Source organism: Candoia aspera, chromosome 6, assembly GCF_035149785.1.
Source record: "Candoia aspera isolate rCanAsp1 chromosome 6, rCanAsp1.hap2, whole genome shotgun sequence".
NCBI lineage: Eukaryota > Metazoa > Chordata > Lepidosauria > Squamata > Boidae > Candoia > Candoia aspera.
In genome coordinates this window covers 15,891,643-15,911,954 of record NC_086158.1, presented here as the reverse complement: position 1 = coordinate 15,911,954, position 20,312 = coordinate 15,891,643, and the positions used below count along the sequence as shown (strand labels likewise).

The following is a 20,312-nucleotide window of genomic DNA, read 5'->3' as shown; positions in this document are numbered from 1 at the left end:
AGGTCAGCCAAGGTCGGCCTGGGGCCGTCCCCCGCCGGGAGCCCGAAGGCAAGGGCAGGCGGCGGCGGAGAGGCGCCCGGAGTTCATGCGCACGGCTGGCGCCAGGCACGGCGCCCTAATGGGGTTGGGGTCTATTGAGCCCCCCCCCCATCGCGGTCTCGACCACGCGTGGAGTGAGTCCAGCCAAGCGGCGTTTAAGCGCAGCAGGAGACGAGCTTCCCCCGCTCGCCCCCAATGCGCGGAAGCAGGATGACGTCCCTTCGCAGACACACACGCGCCGCAGCGCAGCGCCGGCGCCGCCTTGCCCAGACAGGGGCGGGGCTTGGCGGGACGCGCGAGCCGGGCGAATTCCTGCCCGTGCGACGCCGCCGCCTCCTCCGTCACGGCGGCTTTTCCACCCTCCCGTCCTCCTCCTCTGTCTCTGCAGTGAGGTCACGGGTGGGCGGTACGTTGGCGGCGGCAGCCGCTTCCCTTCCACTGTTGGGAAGAACCAGAGCGCCCGCTGGGATGCGCGGTAAGGAGAGGACGTTTCCCGAGGGGGACTCTTGGAAAGAGGAGCGGGCGAGCGGAGGGGTGTGTGTGTGTGTGTGTGTGTAGGTTACACTGAGGTAATGGAACGGCGGGGGGGAGAGAGATGGGAACAGCCCCAGGGGTTACAGCGCGGGGGGAGGGGGCGGCACAGCCAGGACTCGTACCCCCCACCGGGGCTGCGCCACGACGCCGGTGCTCCCCGGAGCGGGTGCGGGAGGAGGAGGAGGAGGATGGGAGTTGTAATCCCACCGCTCTCGGGGGAGAGGGCTCGGAGTTAGGGAAGGCTGGCCTAGATCGCCCGGGGCTTGGAGGCAGGAGCGGAGGGAGGAGGGAGGGTCCGGGACTTGCTCCCTAGGGGCAGCGCCGTGGCGGGTTTGGGGCGGCTGTGGGGCGGGAAGGACGGCTGCCGGGCGGAAAAGGGCTTTCTCGGGCGCAAGAGGGCTGGAGGGACGGGGAAGGTGCCTCTCCGGGTCCTCATCCTGGGGGGAGCGGTGGAGAAGAGAGAAGGGGGCAGGGGCTGAGGGGGCAGCTTTCAGGCTCCCAGCCCCGCGCGGCCTCACCCTCCCCGCCCGACCGTCGGCCCGCCTGCCCGCCCCTGCTAGACTTCACCTTCCTCACCCCCGCGGGGGAGGAGCGTCTGGCGCAGCAGACTAGCCAGCCTGTCTGGCTGAAGAAAGGGGAAGGAGGAGAGTTAAAGGCAGGGCAAGGAGGGGGAAGTCCGCCCGAGAAAGCAGCCTCCCGTCCGGGGTAAGGAGGGGGACGGCTCTCTGGAGGAGCGAAGCGAAGGTCGGGGACGGGGGGGAGCCCTTAGCGTCGGCAAGGGATATTTGCGGGGGAGCCCGACTCCTGGACCCAAGAAGTGGGTCAGGGACAGAGACGGAAATCCCTCGTGTTTCTCCGGGTTCGGACAGGTTATTTATTAGTGGGGGGTGATGAGGTCTTTGAGCGAGGCACTCCACCCAGGAAGCCCGCAAGGGGGCTGCGTTTTCTAGCTTCAGGGGATCTTTTTCAGGTGACCCTGTCTGCTGGGGAAGTTTTGCTCCTCTTGGCATATCTGCCGGGCACGAGGATTCTGGGAAGTCTTCCAGGCAGAGTGTATGGTTCATGCAGTGGGTTGGGCCCAACTTTTGTTATTTGGGTGACTGTAAACAGCAAACCTTAAGAGTACCCCAGCAATTCAGTTGTGGTTGTGATCTGCAGAAGAAATAGTGGCAAGTCAGCTTTCAGGGGAAGCTTGCCTGCCATTTTCTAACTATTTCTTTGAAAATAACTGCTGTAAGAGAATAGGAAATTATACTGCCATGCCAAGCCTTGAGAGAGCGTTCCTAAGGGCATGCTCATATATGAACGGACAAGAGATGGCTTACTGTGGTTGTGCAAAATAAGCATTGAATTATTTAAACAACTAGTTTGAGAAAGATTCTGTATGAAATTGAGGCTGCTGTAACATGGAAACTTGTGTGGCAGTTAATAAAGGGAGAGATTTTTTTTATCTAACAGCTTCACTGATTTTATGGGAAAATAATGCAGTGTTTTTTCATTAAGTGAGGATAGGATGGAGAGAACATAACTAGGAAGTTATGCTCAGACGATTCTGCTTAGGAGTAAAGTAAGTTACTGTAGCATGTGTTTGAACGGAAGTCTAGACAAAGAATATGTTGAATGTAAATACACATAGTCATGGCAGATTTACATGTGGTTTTTTTTTTTAGTTGATGGGAGTGCTGAGGATGTGTGTTTTGAGAAATATGCTGAATAATAGAAAACTGGAAGAATATTGGCTCTTCATGTTTTGTAATGGAATCTGCATTGTTTAAAACTCAGTATGTTTGGGTTGCTTTATGTAAAACAACAGTGACAGGGTTTGTTTTGTTTTTTTCACAACAGTCAGTATACAAAGGAGGTTTCCATAATGGGAGGCTCATCTAACTTTAGTTTTACATTGACTTGAAAAGGCAGAAGTTGCCCTAAATATAGAGTGATGATTTTAGTATTTGAAAGTAGTTTTAGTGTATTTTTTAAAAATATACTTATGATTTTAGTGTTTTGAATTTTTTTATCTTAATGGTTTCTGGTAGAATGGGTGGTATAGAAATAAATTTTAAACTTGAGTAATGTTGGAGTATTGCCACCCTCCATAATCTTGAAAGACTGAAGTCTCTTCTCCAGATCGCCAGAGAACATTCTCTACTTACTTATGAAGAATTTGTTTGAAGATAGTGGACATTTTATTTTCTCTGTGTGTGTGTGTGTGTGTACACAGACACACATACACACACAGATGATTCACTGGGTTCCAAATAAAAATAGGGGAAACATAGGACTGGGCTCCTAGTCAGAGGAAGACTACAGTTTTGCAGCAAAATTCAAGATTTGGAGGAAAGGAGATGTTTTTAAAAGAAAAATGAGAGGAAATGTGGCACCATGTGTATATACATGTTTATGAAGGGTTCTGAAATCAAGCACTAGTGATTGACGGCTTTAAGTAAAATGGCTGGTAGGGGAAGGAGAAAATTTAGCAAAAATTCTGCTTTACTCGTATTCTCCTTTCCTTCAGAATAGGTGGTAGGGATCATTATTCTGTTGTTATCATTTTGTTAGGATCTCTATGTAGAGGGAAAGGTTCCCAGGAAATACACATTGTGGTGGTTGGGCTATAATTTCATCAAGTTGCCTAAATGGTATTTTAAATGACACATTAACAAGAAGAACTAGAGCTCATCGGAATTTATGGATGCATCTGTCCATATTTTTGAGCATGCACAAATGAATAAATGCAGTAGGGAGTATGAGACCAGAAAGGAGAAATAAGAAGGCATTCCCCCTGCCTCCAGGGGAGAAAATAGCAGCTTGGGGAGAGGATTTAGCATGTATGGAAAAAAAAAAGAGCTAAAACACATTTTGCTCTTTGCTGTTAGCCTACTTTTATGGCTAATATGTGCTTTACAAATACCTTGGAAGATTGATCATGGATCTTTCTTGCAAGAGAAATTGTTTGATTATAAGGGGATACAGACTATGTTTTAGTCTGTTGTTAATTAAAATAGTTTCAAAGACACACCTGGAATCTCTATCTTTTAATCCGGAATCTTAAATATAAATTACCTTCACCCAGAAAAAGTTGCTGTTTAAGCATTTTGTGTGTTTGAATCTGTAGGTCCAACATGGTAACATCTCCATTTAGAATGTATCTATTTGGAGCTTTTTGATTTCAGCCTATTGCCAGCTATAAAGTACTTGCTTTTCTTCCCTTTGTTCAGATACTCCAAATGGATGAATATATGTGTGAAATACTAGCCCAAGAAATTAATTTTGCTGATGACTCAAATTTACTTATTGTGATCAAGTCTTGTGGTTGGAACATTGGAATTCACAATGGCCATCTTTATACCTAGTGTTGAAACCAACACTCTGGGATCAGATTCCTTTTAGCTTTCTTTTAAATGAACAAATGTCATTCTTGCTGGATGAATTTTTTGCACAATAAACTCAAATCTTTGCCTATGATACTGAGGATATCAGGATTGTTTTTCATAAAGCTACAATCCATCTAATCTCTAGGTCTAGTTTGAAATCAGCATGTCTTGGCTGTGAGAACAGGTGCATTTGTGTGATTTATGTTCAAAAGGAAGAAAATGTGATGATTCTTTATTTCTATACAAATAGAAAATTTCAGAAGTAGATTTTGTACTAAACCACAGTTTTCTGTTGGATTAGATCATTGGATCATTTTCAAAATGAAGTGACCTAAAGGTCTGAGCCAACTGTTTTTGTATGGAGTTATACATTTTATATTGATCACTTTGAAAGTATATAGTATTAAATGTCAGAAATTCCCATGTAATTCTTTATATTTAAAGACTACACTGCTATAGTGTTGAGAATATTAGTTTTGGTGTTTTATGAAATGATTACCTCAAAGAAAGCAGCCATATTAGCTTTGCAACTAAGATAACTGGAAACTGAGATATGAAAGAGCTACCTGTGATCAAATTTCAAATTTCCCTATTTCAAATTTAGCTATGGAAGCTCCACAGAAAAATTTCATCCCAGGACATCAATCAAAAGGGACTGTCGCACAAGAAGATGGCAGCCCTCCTGCAAAAAAAGCGATGACAGAAATGAATGTAAAGGATAAAGTACAAACAATGGTACATAAGTTGCCAGCAATTAAGAAGGAACATTTGGATGAATGTGAAGAAAATCCTATGGATGACAGAGAGGAAGATGCCAAACCAAATATTGCTGTAGCATCTGAGCCTTTGAACTTAAATCCTGGTTTGAAACATACATTGGCACAGTTTCATTTAAGCAGTCAGAGTTCACTTGGTGGACCAGCAGCATTTTCTGCGCGCCATTCCCAAGAAAACATGTCATCTGTTTTTGTACCTCTTCCATCACCTCAAATTCTTCCTGGCCCATTGCTTGTTCCTTCAGATAGCTCTACAGAGTTGACTCAGACTTTACTGGAAGGGGAGTCTATATCTTGTTTTAAAGTTGGAGGAGAAAAGAGACTTTGTCTGCCTCAAGTTTTGAATTCTGTTCTCAGAGATTTTTCTCTACAGCAAATTAACACAGTGTGTGATGAACTTTACATCTATTGCTCTAGATGCAGTTCTGATCAGCTTCACATCTTAAAGGTTTTGGGGATTCTGCCCTTTAATGCTCCTTCTTGTGGACTAATCACGTTGACTGATGCTCAGAGATTATGCAATGCATTGTTGCGCCCTCGCACTTTTCCTCAAAATGGCAGCCTGCTACATGCTAAAAGTTCACTGGCCCAACTAAAAGAGACTGGAAGTGCCTTTGAAGTAGAACATGAGTGCCTGGGCAAGTGTCAGGGTTTGTTTGCATCACAGTTTTATCTTCAGCCAGATTCCCCATGTATCCAGTGTTCAGAATGCTATGGGATGTTTTCACCCCAGACATTTGTGATGCATTCCCATCGATCTCCAGACAAGAGGACTTGTCACTGGGGCTTTGAATCGGCAAAGTGGCACTGTTACCTTCACATTAACCAAAAATATTTAGGAACACCAGAAGAAAGAAATCTCAAGCAACTCTTAGAACAAATGAAAGAAAAATTTAGCATGAAGAATCAGAAAATACCCCAGTCTAAGGTAAGTTTGTTTATAACTTTATAATATTTAAGTACATTAGTTGTAAAGATTGCTTTAAGTACATTAAGTGTGTGCTTCATAAATCTAAATTTGTTCCTTTATATTGTTGAAAAAGTTAAATTGAGAGCACAAAGTATTATTGTATAATAGCCAATACTGGGAAAATTTCATGTTTCAAATACTGTAGGCTTGAAATGCTATTTCTGATGTATGACTATGGCAAGGCATAGACCTTTGTTGTAAAAAAATGTCTAGGTGATTTTGCTTCATATATAAAACTTGAATGCCTAAAATAAACAGGAACTATGCATTGTTAAAAGTAAAGATGCAGCTCATATGCAACAGTATGTGAAAAAAGGAGACCCAAGAGGGTGGAGGCAAGGGTTTTTATTAAAAAAAAATACTCAGGAGATTTTCAGGTACTTAGTGCCATGACTAAATGGTATCGGGTATGGAAGAATACCGTTGATTAAGTGGGTTCCATCAAGTCTGGTTTGACTTCTGATATCTACATACTTACCATTTTGATCTGTCTGCAGTAGTATGGCATAGCTCTTGTAATTTTGTTGATCCTGTCCATCTACTTTTTCAGTTACCTTCTCTCTTTTTTATATCCTTCAGTGTTGCTAAATTGTTTTTTATACTCCATCATCCGTTTGCATCATAAGACTAGAGTATGTGAATTTTTGCTTATTGATACTGCCTTAAAGGAGCAATCAGTTTGATCCAGGTTTGGTTAATTGATTTTTCTTGTGATCCATGTTACTCTTAGTAACCATCTCTATCTCCATAATTCAGAGGCATCTATCTTTTTTATCTTGGTCTGTTTCAATGCTCAGCTTTCACAGCTGTGCTTTGCCACTGGAGAGACCACTGCTTTCTGCTTACTGATACCAGAAGGACCATTGCTTTTACTATAATGATTTTTGTTGTAGAAATATCCTTATTCTTCATAATCTTGTTTAAGTTTGTAATTGCTTCCCTTCCTGCAATTAATTTCTTCTTTATTTCTTCAGCAGACATATATTATATTATATTATATTATATTATATTATATTATATTATATTATATTAATTATATTATATTTATTTAGGTAAAGCCAAGCACATATTTTTTTATTACCAGGGCCATTCCATTCTTTTTGTATGGTCTGATGCCATGAATATCATATAATTATCTAATTTTTAAGTGGCCCATTCAGTCTACCTAAATTCACTTATTTCTAAACCATCCAATTTATTATGCTTCATTTCACTTAGACAATTTCAGGTTTTTCTTGCTTCATGCTTTTCATATTCCATATTCCAATTAAATGTGCTGATCCTGGCACCATCAGACTTCTTTGCAGCTTTGATTTGGTCATATTATCTTCAGACCTAGAACTTTGTGAAAATAAGAGTATTCTCTCCTAGTAACTTGAGAAGTACCTTCTGACGTTGGAGTGTTCTCATCTCACACCCAAACTTGTCTAAATTGTTGAACTATATGTATGTGATTTGCTTTGCAACAATACAGAAATAGTTTGCCATTGAAAATAGAAATATATGTTTTATTTAAAGAAAAGAGTACCATAACATGAGAAGTGCTGGATCTTATTGACCATAAACAAATCACCAGGCCATGATGGCATCTACCCAGGTGTTACTAAGGAGGTTAAAGCTGAGACTGTAGACCTTCTGACTAAAATGTACAACCTGTCTTTACACTCTACTACTGGGAAGTAGCTTGAAATGCACAGAGAAGAGTAATGAGATAGATACCTGCTTAATGCGGAATTTGTTAGAAACAAGTAACAACTAATTACCATAAGAGGTACAGCATCAGACTAGAAACTGGGGGTCTGTGAGTTCTAGTCCCGCCTTAGGCATGAAAACCAGCTGGGTGACCTTGGGCCAGTCCCTCTCTCTCAGCCAACTCACCTCACAGGGATGTTGTTGTGAGGAAAATAGGAGGTGGAAAGAGTGCTAGGTATGTTCACTGCCTTGAGTTATTTATAAAAATAATAAAGGCGGGATAATTTTTTTTTTTTAAAGTCAGTGACAAACCACTTCTGAAATCTTGCCAAGAAAACTGCTGGGACTTGTCCAGGCAGTCGCCAGGAGTCAACAATGACTCAAAGGAACAACAACAAAAATTATTAGTGACTGCTAAAGCTGGATATTTTGGGCAGCAGTTACCATATTCTTTGCATGAAAAACAACAGCAGCAGCAGCCCAGAATCTCGGATAGCCAAAAGACAACAGCTGTCAAGGATTCTTTAAAGATGGTAGTGATGTTACTTAGGCCCTTCATGGAGAACATCAGAATGGCCAGGTACATATGGAATGCCATAGCAGAGTTTCTTTTTGTCTTACCTGTATGTACAAATCAAGCTATTACAGCTTAACATTACGTAGAAACCATGTTACTATAACTTGCTCAACAAACACTGGGTTAATTTATTTTTATGGTTTATAGGTTGCGTGAACACAACTTATTTAACAAGATCAGTTAAAGACCTAATGGCTGCATTCACACAACATTGGATAGTTTTAACCTTGCAAAGTTGCATGCATCCAGCTATTTAATTAGCTTACTATTTAAAGTATTGTGTGCATTTATTGTGTGCATTTATAGCATGGATTAATTCAGTAATCAGGTTAACCATGTTTTGTAAATCTGGCTGTTTTGTACTCCTGATCCCTGAACATTTCAAAATCTTCCTTGTGTATGCCAAGGGTGTATTTTAGGAGAGTCATCTATGTTTTTTCTTCATAGATAGGCAGGAAGGAGACTTCGAAAATTCATAGCTGGCAAATGCCCAGCTCATGCCTAAGCTTTCTCATTTAGAATATTAGTGTTTCTGAGAAGGAGAAATTGCTGGAGAGGGGATTCCATATTCAGTAGCATTGATTTCCCAGTTACAGAACCAAATTCACTCCATGAAGAGAGGGGCTAGTTTGCTTCTTGTTTGCCTGTCCATTGGAAGGGTGAAATAAAAATAAAATAAATAAACCAGCAAGAAGTAGGGCTCATGTAAGGCTGTACATAGAGAAGCAAATCCAGTCATGATAGGCTGACTAACTAGCAATAATATCATGTTTTAAATTAGTCTTGTAATACAGATCAGTTATTAAGAGATTATTTGGTTAGCTTATGTAAATAGGATAAAGGTGAGCTCATGGCAGCTGAAACTATATTTGTAAGTATATATGATTTATATACTCATTATTGATGTAGCCAATTGATCTGTTTTGCATTCAGCTAACAATGCTCTATTTGCCTAAGGTAATAGTAATTTGCCTAAGGTAATAGTATATACCAATAAATAATACTGCATAAAATAAAGGCATTGAATCCTAAGTCTTATAAATGACCTCAGCTTGTTGCAGTCTTCTTGTACATTTATTTATTTATTTATTTTTAATCAAATTTGTCACTGCCCATCTCCTCCCACCAGAGGGACTCTGGGTGGTTTACAACAATAATTGATAAAACAATAAATATACAATAAAATTACCATATATAAAAATACAATATCTAAACAGTTACAACAGTTATATATGAAGTGCTATGTATTACCAAAATATTGTCCTACATATATTCTGTATATTGCTGAATAAATACAGATGGACTTTTTTGGAGCTTTCCTAATAAAGGTTTTAGAAATGACTTTTTTGGGGAAAAGAACATTTTAATAAGAGCAAAAAAACTTATGAGATACTGATTTCACTAATTTAATATTATGCTCTCATGATTTCTTTTGTTTTGACTTTCTTCTGACCAATGATTCTTTCCTATATTGCAGAAAATATATTAAATTACAATTTCAAGTAAATTTGAATCTCATGCATGCAGTATGGTTGACCTTGTAATGAACTAAAATATGGAAGTGGTATATAGTGTAAAGACCTTATGTATCTGTGTTTCAGACTTACAGAGTCTTTAAATCTTTTTTCAGCCATGTTTCTCCTCTCTTAAAATTGTGGAAGGGAATATTCAGTAAGCGTATTTTTGGTCTCTAGCTTTGATTTGACTTTCTTCTTAGGCTTAGTATAAGACAATTATATGTGCACATTAAAAATACAGGTAGTCCTTGCTTGGTGACCACTCATTCAGTGATTGAACAATCACTGTTACGGTGCTGAACAAGGGGGACTTAGGACCAGTCCTTGAAGTTGCAGCTGGGTACTTGGCAACTGGATTGCATTTACAATGGTTGCAGCATCCTGTGGTCACATGATTGCACTTTGTGACCTTCCCTGCTGGCTTCTCATAAGCAAAGTCAGAGGGCGGAGCTGACAGGAAAGGTTGCAAATCACTCCCGTAAGTTGCCCATGTTCATGCTGCTTTTTCTCCTGGGGAGCCCCCCAGTGGCAGGGTGAGTGTGGGCCCCGCTGCCTGCCTGCACTTGCACCATGCTGTAGAGCCTACTCATGCTGCAGCGTCCACACCCTCCTGCACTTGCGCCACAGTGCACACCCCCACTGCACTCTTGCCGCAGCACCCACCCTGGCCACCTACACTCTGTAGTAATCACCCATCGGCCAGCTGGCCTGGTTGGGAGCCACCTAAGGAAAGCTTGTTGTGATCGGGACTTGCAACTTCCTGCTGTCTTCCCCATTGGCTTTGCTTGTTGGAAGCCAGAAGGAAGTTGCAAGTCCCAGTCATGTAAGATCATCACTTGACGACCCTCAATCCTTGCTTAACGACAGCAACAGGGACTGCCAAGATTCCCATTGCTAAGTGATGCAATCACTTGACGTCACGCTTTACGACTGCATTGCTTAGCAATGGAAATTCTGGTCCCAATTACTGTTGTTAAGCGAGGACTACCTGTAGGGAAAAGAGGCCACAGTAAGTAGAGCCATTATATACACGTGCACACATACACACCTCCACTAAGACAAGATACACATTTCTGACCTAATTTCAAACACATTTTTTCAGTTAATTTACTTAGCTTTGCTAATGTACCTTTATAAAACAAATGTAATCAGAATTCTAAATAGTTTCCTAAATGCCCTCTTTTAGTCTAACTACAGAATTGTAGTTCTTACCCAAAAATTTAAAGTGGATTAAGAAATAGAATGCAAAATACGCAAGGTTTTTATTTTTAAAAACCTTCAACTGTTCCTATTATATATGCTCTAACAGAAAGTGCAGAAACACTTCACTGCTTCAGCAGTGCTTCTAACACTTCTGATTTGTGAACAGCAAAGTAACAAGTGTTAAAATTCAGAGAACAGGGGAACCTTCACATTTTGAAGAGAAAAGAGAAACTAACTGGGCTATGATGTGGGGAGGGATACCCTTCTGCTAGTATGAAATAGCCCTAATTCTGAAGAATTGTTGAAAAAGCATGAATGGGAGAAGCAGAGCAATTGAAAATAAAATATTTCTTATATTCTTTTAAACTATATAATAAAGATTTGAAAAAAAATAGGAAAAAGATTAGAAGTACTAGAAATCCATTGCCTCGCAAAAATTGGGGAGATGCTTTTGAAAACACAAAGTCATTTTAATGGCAAAATTCTGGTTTTTATTGCCTTGGATTGCATATGTGAGTCAGAATAATTTTTAGCTATTTCTGCATTTGAGTTGAAAAGAGATTTGCATACAGTGTGCTAGCCATAGTGTGTGGTCATATGATTTTGATATCTGTATGACATTATGGGATGATGTCATTTTTAAAAGAAACCTCATGATGTTACATGTTCGTTCATCTCTGTGTAGTATAGTATTAGAGGAAAAACTCCAGTGATACATGCATGTATCTTTTATAATAATGCATATATCTTATAAAAACAATGATCGTGTCCTTAATGTATAGCATTCCAAATAGCCTGTCATATTCCATATAAAGTTATATAGACCCATCTGTTGGCCTACTTTAATAGGCTAAAACAGTTTTGTTGGTCTTAGGAAAACAATCACTACGTTTAAATCTGAGTATCTGTGTAGTCTTGATTTCCTTCTCAAGTTCATTACCAAGCTCAGCACAAGGTTGAGTGCTTTTTTGATTTCATGTAGTAACTGGAATTGGTGTAAATGAGTACTGAGTGGACAAAATTCATGGCAGCTATTACGACTTATTCAAGGCATTAAAGTTAGATTTAAAAAGGCTAAAAGTATTGAATGAACATTATCATTCTGAATTCTTACTCTGATTCTCACTACAGACATGAAAAAACACATGTGCACACTGGTATGCGGAAGTCCAAGCAGAAGTTCTTTCCAATTAAGATTTTTATCCTATTTGACTTGGCTCGGTTAGTCCTGATAGAACTCTTGTCAGTAGATTAAATATTGTTGGAGGTATAAATGTTAAAGGTATCTTGGAACGTCAAAGTTGGACATTTTCCAAAAAGAGTTTACATATAAGAGTTAACAGAGAATTTCATCTGGCGGGGTCCAGGCAACGGGCCTTCTCTGCAGTGGCCCCTGCCCTTTGGAACATCTTGCCCCCGGAGGTGAGGCAGGCCCCTTCACTCCTGACCTTCTGGAAGGCCCTGAAGACCTGGTTCTGCCGTCTCGCCTGGGGTGGGAAAGTGAGCAACCATTCCTGGGGGTGGCTCGCACCCTAGAGCCTCTCCCACCAGCTTGGATTTTATACCCTCTTGGATTTTATATTTATTATTGCATTTTATAATAAGTGTAATGTGTCTGGTTTTATGAGATTTTACTGTTTATGATCGGAGTTTGATTTTATTGTAAACCACCCAGAGTCCCTCTCTTGGGGGAGATGGGCGGTAATTAAATTTGAATAATAAATAAATAATACTAAATAAATAAATTAACTCTCTTATTGTTAGCTTCCATTTAAAAATAGTACTAACAGTACAGTATATGAATGGATGAATGAATATGTAAGAGTTCCTGGGTCTGTTGCATAACATTGGATAGGTCACCCCAGCTAATGTGCTCTTACTGCCTCATGTTGGTTTTCTTGAATTCTTGCTTTTGATCTCTGTAAGCTTTTTTTAAAGATAATAACAGAAAAAGAAAACAAAAACAAAAAATATGCAAAGATACATACATTATCAAAAACAAAAACAAAAACCAGATGCTTAAAAAAGTGAGAAAAGTATAACAGAAAAAGTAAAATAAAAATATGAAATACAATATATCATTACATTACAACAATAAACAGTTACAATTCTATATATGTATTTATCTGATGCAAATGTGATGCAAATATATATATTTATTTCTAATACAATTAAATAACTGTCATGCTTTTGCTAAACTACTGTATTTTGTATAAATGAGTCCCATATTTCATTATATTTATCCATATAAAGTCTACATCTATAGGCAATCTTCTCATAGGTGGCAAGCGTAACCAGGTATTCAATCCATTGATTAAATGGGGCCATACATTTATCTTTCAATGCTGCAGTATCGGGCTTTTTACCATAGTAAGGGCACGGATAATACATTTATGTTGTCCAGTTGTCAGATTCCATGTATTAGGTATGTAATTCAAGAGAATATTGTCCTCTGAAAATTTTAGCTTTTGTCGCACATATTGTCGTCATATTTATATAGTCCACTGCTTTCTCCCAAAACTTAGTAAGTATAGGACATCGTAAGAACATGTGTTTTAAAGGGTCATTGTCCTTATTACATCTCCAACAGAGTGCTGTCATAGACAGTCCTTTTCTTTACAAACATAATGGAGTCCCAATAAATTCTAAAAATTATTTTTTGTTGTATAAGTCATAATTTAAGGTCCATTGACACTCTTGCTATAGAAGTTAAGACACTCTCCCATTGTCTAGGCAATATAGAAACCTCTATGATTTCTTCTCTGTTAGCTTTGATATATGCACATAAATTTGTGTACTTTACAGTGTACTTTATTCATGCATACAGTTTTCTTAGGAGTTTGAGTGACTTGCATCACAAAGTCACAGTTTTGTTTCTTAAGTAGGCAGTATACATTTCAGCTGATCAAAATACTACACAAGATGCTGTGGTTTGTTGATTGAAACTAAACATAGAGCATTAGCTTACAGTCTTTACAAAAGCTGCTTATCATTCAGTTTACTGTATAGTTGGGTAGGGAAAATAGAAGTGATGCTTCATTTATAATAACTTGGGATTTATTTTTTTTCTGTAACAAAATTGATAAAAATTACAATACAGTTTCACTGGAATGTGTGTTTTAAAACTAAAATGGTATATAATAAATGTAAATGTTTTCTCCCTCCTTAGGCAGATTCTCATTATAATGTAGAATTCCAGCAATGGTATCCAGTTATAAAACAAGAAACAGATTCTACAGATCAGTCACATTCATTTATACATCCCAGGTAACAGTCTTCTATTAATAAAAGTGATCAGAGGATGCACAACTTGAACCTTACTTTAATTATTTCATAAGCTAACTATAAATATAGTTTCATATTTTACATAATGTAATTACACTTTCTGGGGTTGGATGGAGAATGTACTATGTCTTTATTATATACTGTTGGGTCTACGTAAACAAGCTAGAGCAAAGCACTGAGCAATAGATGTAACGTTTGCAAAGGAGATTCTATTCTTCATTCTGTTTTTTGGAATTACTGTTACAAATATCTTTGGTAAGAACTAGTCCCATTCAAGACCTTAAACTTTCCCTTGGAGCAACTGGAAAGTTTTTAGTGTTTCCCATCCTCTGATGTTGCTTAACGCCTGTGATTAAGTGCCTCCCTTGACATCCACTTTGCCAGCACCAAAAGGCTCAAATTGTGCTATTCCAAATATAAAACATGGTGGCTCCTGGAACTTCCATCTGTACACGCAGTATCTTCAAGGTCTTTAATCAGCTTGTCTTTGATGTTCTGCACTTAGTCTGATTTGCATTTCTCTGAATCTTAAGCTAAATAGCTCCCATTTTTCTGGAAGTTGACTGCATAAGAAATGGAATCCTCTGGTGCCCCATTTCTTGGGCCTCTTTGATAGAATTTGCATTAGTGTGAAATGGATGTCAGGGTTACATCATCAAAGCTATGTGAGGAAGAAGAAGAGTCCTCAAGTAGCTAGAGATAATTTATGTATCTGAATCAATTAATAGCCTGTTAACAATAGCTTTGGACCAGTTGTTTTTTATTCTAGATATTGTTGTATTGAAAAAGAACAAGTTCAGCCCATGTTTAAAAGTAGTTTTAAGAATAAAAACAAACTTGCTGGATACTTTAGAAGTGCTGTAGAGCACAGTGGCCTATCAGAACTGAAATGGAGCTTTATTTTAGCCATGTGAAAAGTTAACATGCTGTGCAGCTTGTTGAAACCATGTGAGGATTTACTGTGTTGATGACATGACTGTACAGTGCTGATATAGCAGTTGAAGTGTCACTTGAATTGTTCCCCAGCTAATTTCACAAAAATGTTGCGGAACCCTAGGGTTGAGAAACCCTGCCTTAGGATGTTGGAGATATTAAGACAATTCTCTTCCTCTAAGCCTTTAAAATTTTGAGTATCACACATTTTTTATCTTTTGTGCTTTTACATATTTATTTATTTGTTTATAGGCTGATTCAGTCTGCCTGCTCTGAGTGGCATACAATTCCTCAGTACATAATTGGGATTAAAATCATATAGTCAGTTAAAAAAAAACAATAGCTAGAATTATTTCTGTGGAATTTGGAATTGCAGATAAAACCATTAATAATAAAGGAACTCAGTCTCACAACTGGGAATCAATTACAGCAATCCCTGTTTTGGTGAAACAACCAGGTTTTCACCAGCTTCCTAAAAGTCAGATAGGAAGAAGCCAATTGCACATTGGTGGGTGCTATTCCAGAGGAGAAAGGTAGCAACTCAGAAATTAGGCTTACTTGGCCCTTGAAGGTGACATTCTCTAATTGAGAGGATAAGTAGCAAGCCCACCCTACTGGATCTTACTTGGTGGACAGATGTTGCAGGGAAGAGCGAATCCTGCAGATACTCTGGCCTCAAAGCACAAAGGACTTTAAAGGTTCAACCAGCACCTTGAATTGCACATGGAAGCCAATTGGCAACTAGGGCAGGTCTCAGAGTAGTGTTATGTGGGTGCCTTGAGAGTGCCCTTGCTACCTGAGCCACCACATTCTGGACCCAGCTACTGCCTTTGAATGATCTTCAGAGTCAGCCACATGTATGGAGCACATTGCAGCAGTCCAGTCAAGAGGTAATTAGGGCATTGATCACTGTGAGGTAGGCCAAAATAATGATTATCTACAACTGCTCTGAAACAGGCTGGGGATTAGGGACTTGAATTTTTTTTGTTTCCATGGTTTGCTATATTGCACTTGATTTGGTGTGATTTAATTTACATAGTTCTAATAATTTTTCAATTTGTCGTTTCCAGCTATTTCTTTTACATGTGTGATAAAGTGGTTGCTCCCAATGTATCCCTTAGTACTTCAGTGCCACAATGTAAAGAAACCACAAAAACTGTTGAAAAGATATCAGAGGTATTTAAATCTTTTCCTGGGCAGTCACTGAAACAGCAAAATGGTGGCAAACGCAAAAAAGCCATCTTTTATCAGGACATCTCTCTTGAAGTACAAGAAGAAGGTGACTTAAAACCCAAGTCAGGAATTTGTACTAATATAGGTGAGTAAAAAATGAAACTGTTTCATAATAATAACAGCAATGGAATTACTGTTCTTGTAGAAAGTCGACAAACATTGCTTTCCTGACTTTTTGGTTCTGTAGAGCAACCCATACCCATTAAACCTACAAACCGAAAGAAAGCAGAACATCTCTGTACCAGAGCGACTGTTGAAGATGAAATAGAAATAAGTAGTGGTGCACAGTCCTCATCTCAGGCTCTTACCAATGGTATTGGATCTGATGATGATAAGGGGAAAATGATGGAAGAAGTAATGAAAACCTATATTAAACAGCAAGAAAGGCTACATACAATTTTGCAAAAGAAGCAGCATCTTCAAATGGTATGATGTGAATGTGACGTTATTTTTGTCTGTCTTCAGAAAACTGTCTTTCACATTTTTGTATTGGTTCTAGATTAAGACGAATGTTCATAATAATGAATAATACAGTCACAGAATTTAAAAAGATGTAATCCTTTTACCTTACAGCAATTAGCAGCTTGGCTGCCACAGTTTGCACCCATTGAGTATTGAGTAGCTTCATACATTTTCATTCCTCCCCTTCAGCCTTGGCATGTGGCTGTTAATTTTCTGTCTTAGTACATGGCTACTGAGACTGGAAATTACTAACTGCTTTTGCCATGAGAAGAGAAAGGGGGAGTTAAAAGCACAAAGTTCTCATAAAGTCAACCTGAACACCCCAGAGTATACTATAGTACAGTGCTGAAATGATGCTTTCGCATGTACGCTCTCATTTCTATATATGTGAGTATGTATGTACACACACACACACACACACACAAGTACATATGCATACATATATGGATGCGTCTGGGAAACCTGCTTGTTCTAAGTGATGTACATGGATATGTGAAAAATAATGTGCTTTCATGAAACAAAACCCAGAACCCAAGAGTTGAACAAATTATAGTTGTAAAAGATAGTTATTTGGGTATATGAGTGGGACATCAATCAATCTTTGTATATAAGAAATTGAATCCACTGAACTATAGAAGCTTATTCTTAGAGAAGAAATCTTAAAAGCCCAAGATATGTACACCTACCAAGTCCTGTTTCAAATGCTATAGAACCTGAGGATTATGAAATTTGGAGTATAAACATTTCTGTAATTCTTTGGTTTTGGAAACCCTATATATAATTGTCATTTCTTCATAGGAAGTTGAAATGTTAAGTAGTTCCAAAGCCATGAAGGAGTTAACAGAAGAGCAACAAAATTTACAAAAAGAACTTGAATCTTTGCAGACTGAGCATGCTCAAAGAATGCAAGAGTTTTATGTTGAACAAAGAGACTTAGAGAAGAAGCTAGAGCAGGTAATAAAACAAAAATGTACCTGCGATTCCAGCTTGGAAAAGGACAAAGAAGCAGAATATGCAGCTCAGGTGAGCAGCAGCGCTGGGTTTCATGTGGGAGTGGGCTGTCTTTCTTTGATAATGCTGAATTGCTGCTGAAAATATACAAAATAGACAGTCTTGCTAGTTCTGCCCCTTGGATGTGATGTAGAGCCTAACAGGTCTGAACAGCTGCTAACACGTTCGAACTCCATGCATTCAAGACAACCACACATGAGCTATAGCCTTATCTATCTTTAAAAACACAATTTCCTTATTTAGCACTAACATATGCCTCACTTTTCTCACGTATACACTATAATGTGCATAGAAGTGCCATATATCTTTCATATTGCTTGAATTTGATTTTTCCTGCAGTATTTACAGTTTGCTAACTTAGAGATTGCTGGTTCAGTTCTTTCCAAATAGTTGGGTGTGGTTTTAATGGCTGTTGAATTTCTGGTTCCTTGGCAATACAGAAACATTCATGTCAAAGACATAAGAATGTGTTCACTAAAAATACTGCATGGCAAATAGGAAAGAGAAAGTATAGTAAATATTTTAAATTTGTAATGATTTTTTTCTATATGTATTTGCACATATTTATATTCCACTCTGGATTTATTATGGTATGATCACTGACAAATGCATCATTTTGGAACAGAATGAAAATTCTGCATATCACACCAGGATTAAGAAACAAGTGGGTGATTATACCAGTTGTTTTAACTTTTCTTTACTTTTTAAATTTGCAGTTGGCAGAGCTGAGGCAGAGGCTGGATCACGCAGAGGCTGATAGGCAAGAGCTCCAAGATGAACTGAGACAGGAACGAGAAGCAAGACAAAAGTTAGAGAAGATGATCAAGGAGTTAAAACTTCAGATTCAGAAATCTTCAAAAAATGGAAAAGGAAAATAAAATGCCATCCAGAATGCATCTGCATTTTCTCAGCAAGGCTAAAAAAAGATTACCTGCCAAGGAGAAGTCAAGCCATGGAAAAGTGAAGGTATTGGGCACAATTATGGAAAACTTTTCCTGTGCATCCCGCATCAGTAGAGTAGGTGTTTGGGAATTCGCAATCATTTCTATGATGACCTGCACAAGAAAAGTTCTCAGTAGATTATGTCCAACATGTGCATATAAATCTGCAATGATAAGTACATTTATACAACTTCCAGACTGACCAAATCTGTATTTGTGCTGCTTTTTTTTTAATAGTTATGAGCAACATTGAAATTTTATGTTTTACAATGGTCAGTGTGTATCTGTTATTTTACAAACTGTCTTGAGGACTCTCTTATTGAATGCAACATTCTTGATTCAAAATGCATAGTATCTACCTTTCTGCATGCAGTTCAAGAATCTAAAACTGAAAAAATATAGAAAATTTTATTTTGCTTTGCTCCAATATTTCATTTGATGATGCTGTATCAAAGAGAAAACTGTTAATTTGAAATCATTAAACAGTCAAAACTTCTTTAAATGCAGATTTTCATGTTGAACTTTTACACTAAATGTTAATTATTAATGCTTAAATACCAGTTATTTTAGTACTATGCTGAGTGCTGTTTTGAAAAGGAGTTGCTGAAATTGAATCTGAAGCATTTTATTTATTCACTGTAGTGGGTTAGGTTAACGATTTGATAGCTAGTAAGTAATTTCATATTTAATATTGTTCTTTGAGCATTTCTAAACTCCAATAGGAGCTTCATAATAGTCTTATTTTGTGAAGTAACAATTTTAACTATCACATGATCCAGATTCCTCCATTAGCAATAACATTCCCACATATGATCTTTGAGTGCATGAAAGTAGGTGATCTTGTCATTTTAAAAAGTGTTACAAAGCCTATAGGGATCAAATTGGGTCAGATGTTGGGAAAGTAATGCTTATTTTTTTTTTAAAAAAGGACCCAAGCTAAGCATTAACTTTTTAAAAAAATAACTTTGTTTTTAAAATTTTATTTCTTTGAAAATACTAAATCTTTTTAGTATTCGACATTTGTGTGAGGAATGTCTGGTGCTAAATAATAAGCTGTTCAGTTCCAGAATTTATATAATTGGAAGTCAGAAAGATAAATGGATGAAAGAATTTATGGAGTTTTCTAAAAATGTTGACCAATAAAGAGTTTCATTGAACAAAGACTTTGTTGATGAAAAGACAGGAAAGTCTTGATTCTGGGAAGCAGTTTTGTATAGAAAAGAAAAGACAGTGCTGATTATGCAGAAGGCAAGGAAGATAGTTTTATTTTGTATATAGGTTGACAAGTTTTAATTGCTCAAAATGTCTTGTATTAAATATATGCCAGTAGTTGGTTATGCCTCCCTATTCAGATCATTGTACATAAATAGCAGTTTCACCCATCTTTCACAAAATAATTAACTTATTTTACCATAGATAAAAGTACTTTGTGTGACTGATGATACAAGAATGCTTGTGGGAACGTGTCCTGCAAAATTGATGGAAATATGCCTTTGCAGCACTAATTGGGGTGGAAAATATGTTCATCTGATGGCCATCTACATTCCTGTCCCTTCTGCTGGAAACCTGCGGCGTACATAGATATACACTCTTTCTCCCTAAAAGTGTTGTATGACCATTATTCCACTATTTCACATATACATTCTATATACATCGGTTTAAATTGATAAGGACAGACCATTCCATAAGATGTATAATCAATAGAGAAACAGTGGGAAAATGGGCTAAAAGAGTTTTTAAAATAAACGACTACAGTACTAAAAGT

At 38.3% G+C, this 20,312-nt stretch overlaps 1 protein-coding gene across 1 annotated transcript; it reads left to right on the top strand.

The window, feature by feature from the left end:
- The first annotated feature begins 433 nt into the window (after nt 1-433).
- SKIL (SKI like proto-oncogene) lies at nt 434-19,465 on the top strand. Its single transcript, XM_063306452.1, has 7 exons — nt 434-514; nt 4,552-5,651; nt 13,852-13,949; nt 15,971-16,218; nt 16,321-16,559; nt 17,394-17,618; nt 18,323-19,465. The coding sequence occupies exons 1-7, from the start codon at nt 508-510 to the stop codon at nt 18,482-18,484; spliced, it is 2,079 nt and encodes a 692-aa protein (XP_063162522.1). The 5' UTR covers nt 434-507; the 3' UTR covers nt 18,485-19,465.
- The last annotated feature ends 847 nt before the right edge of the window (nt 19,466-20,312 follow it).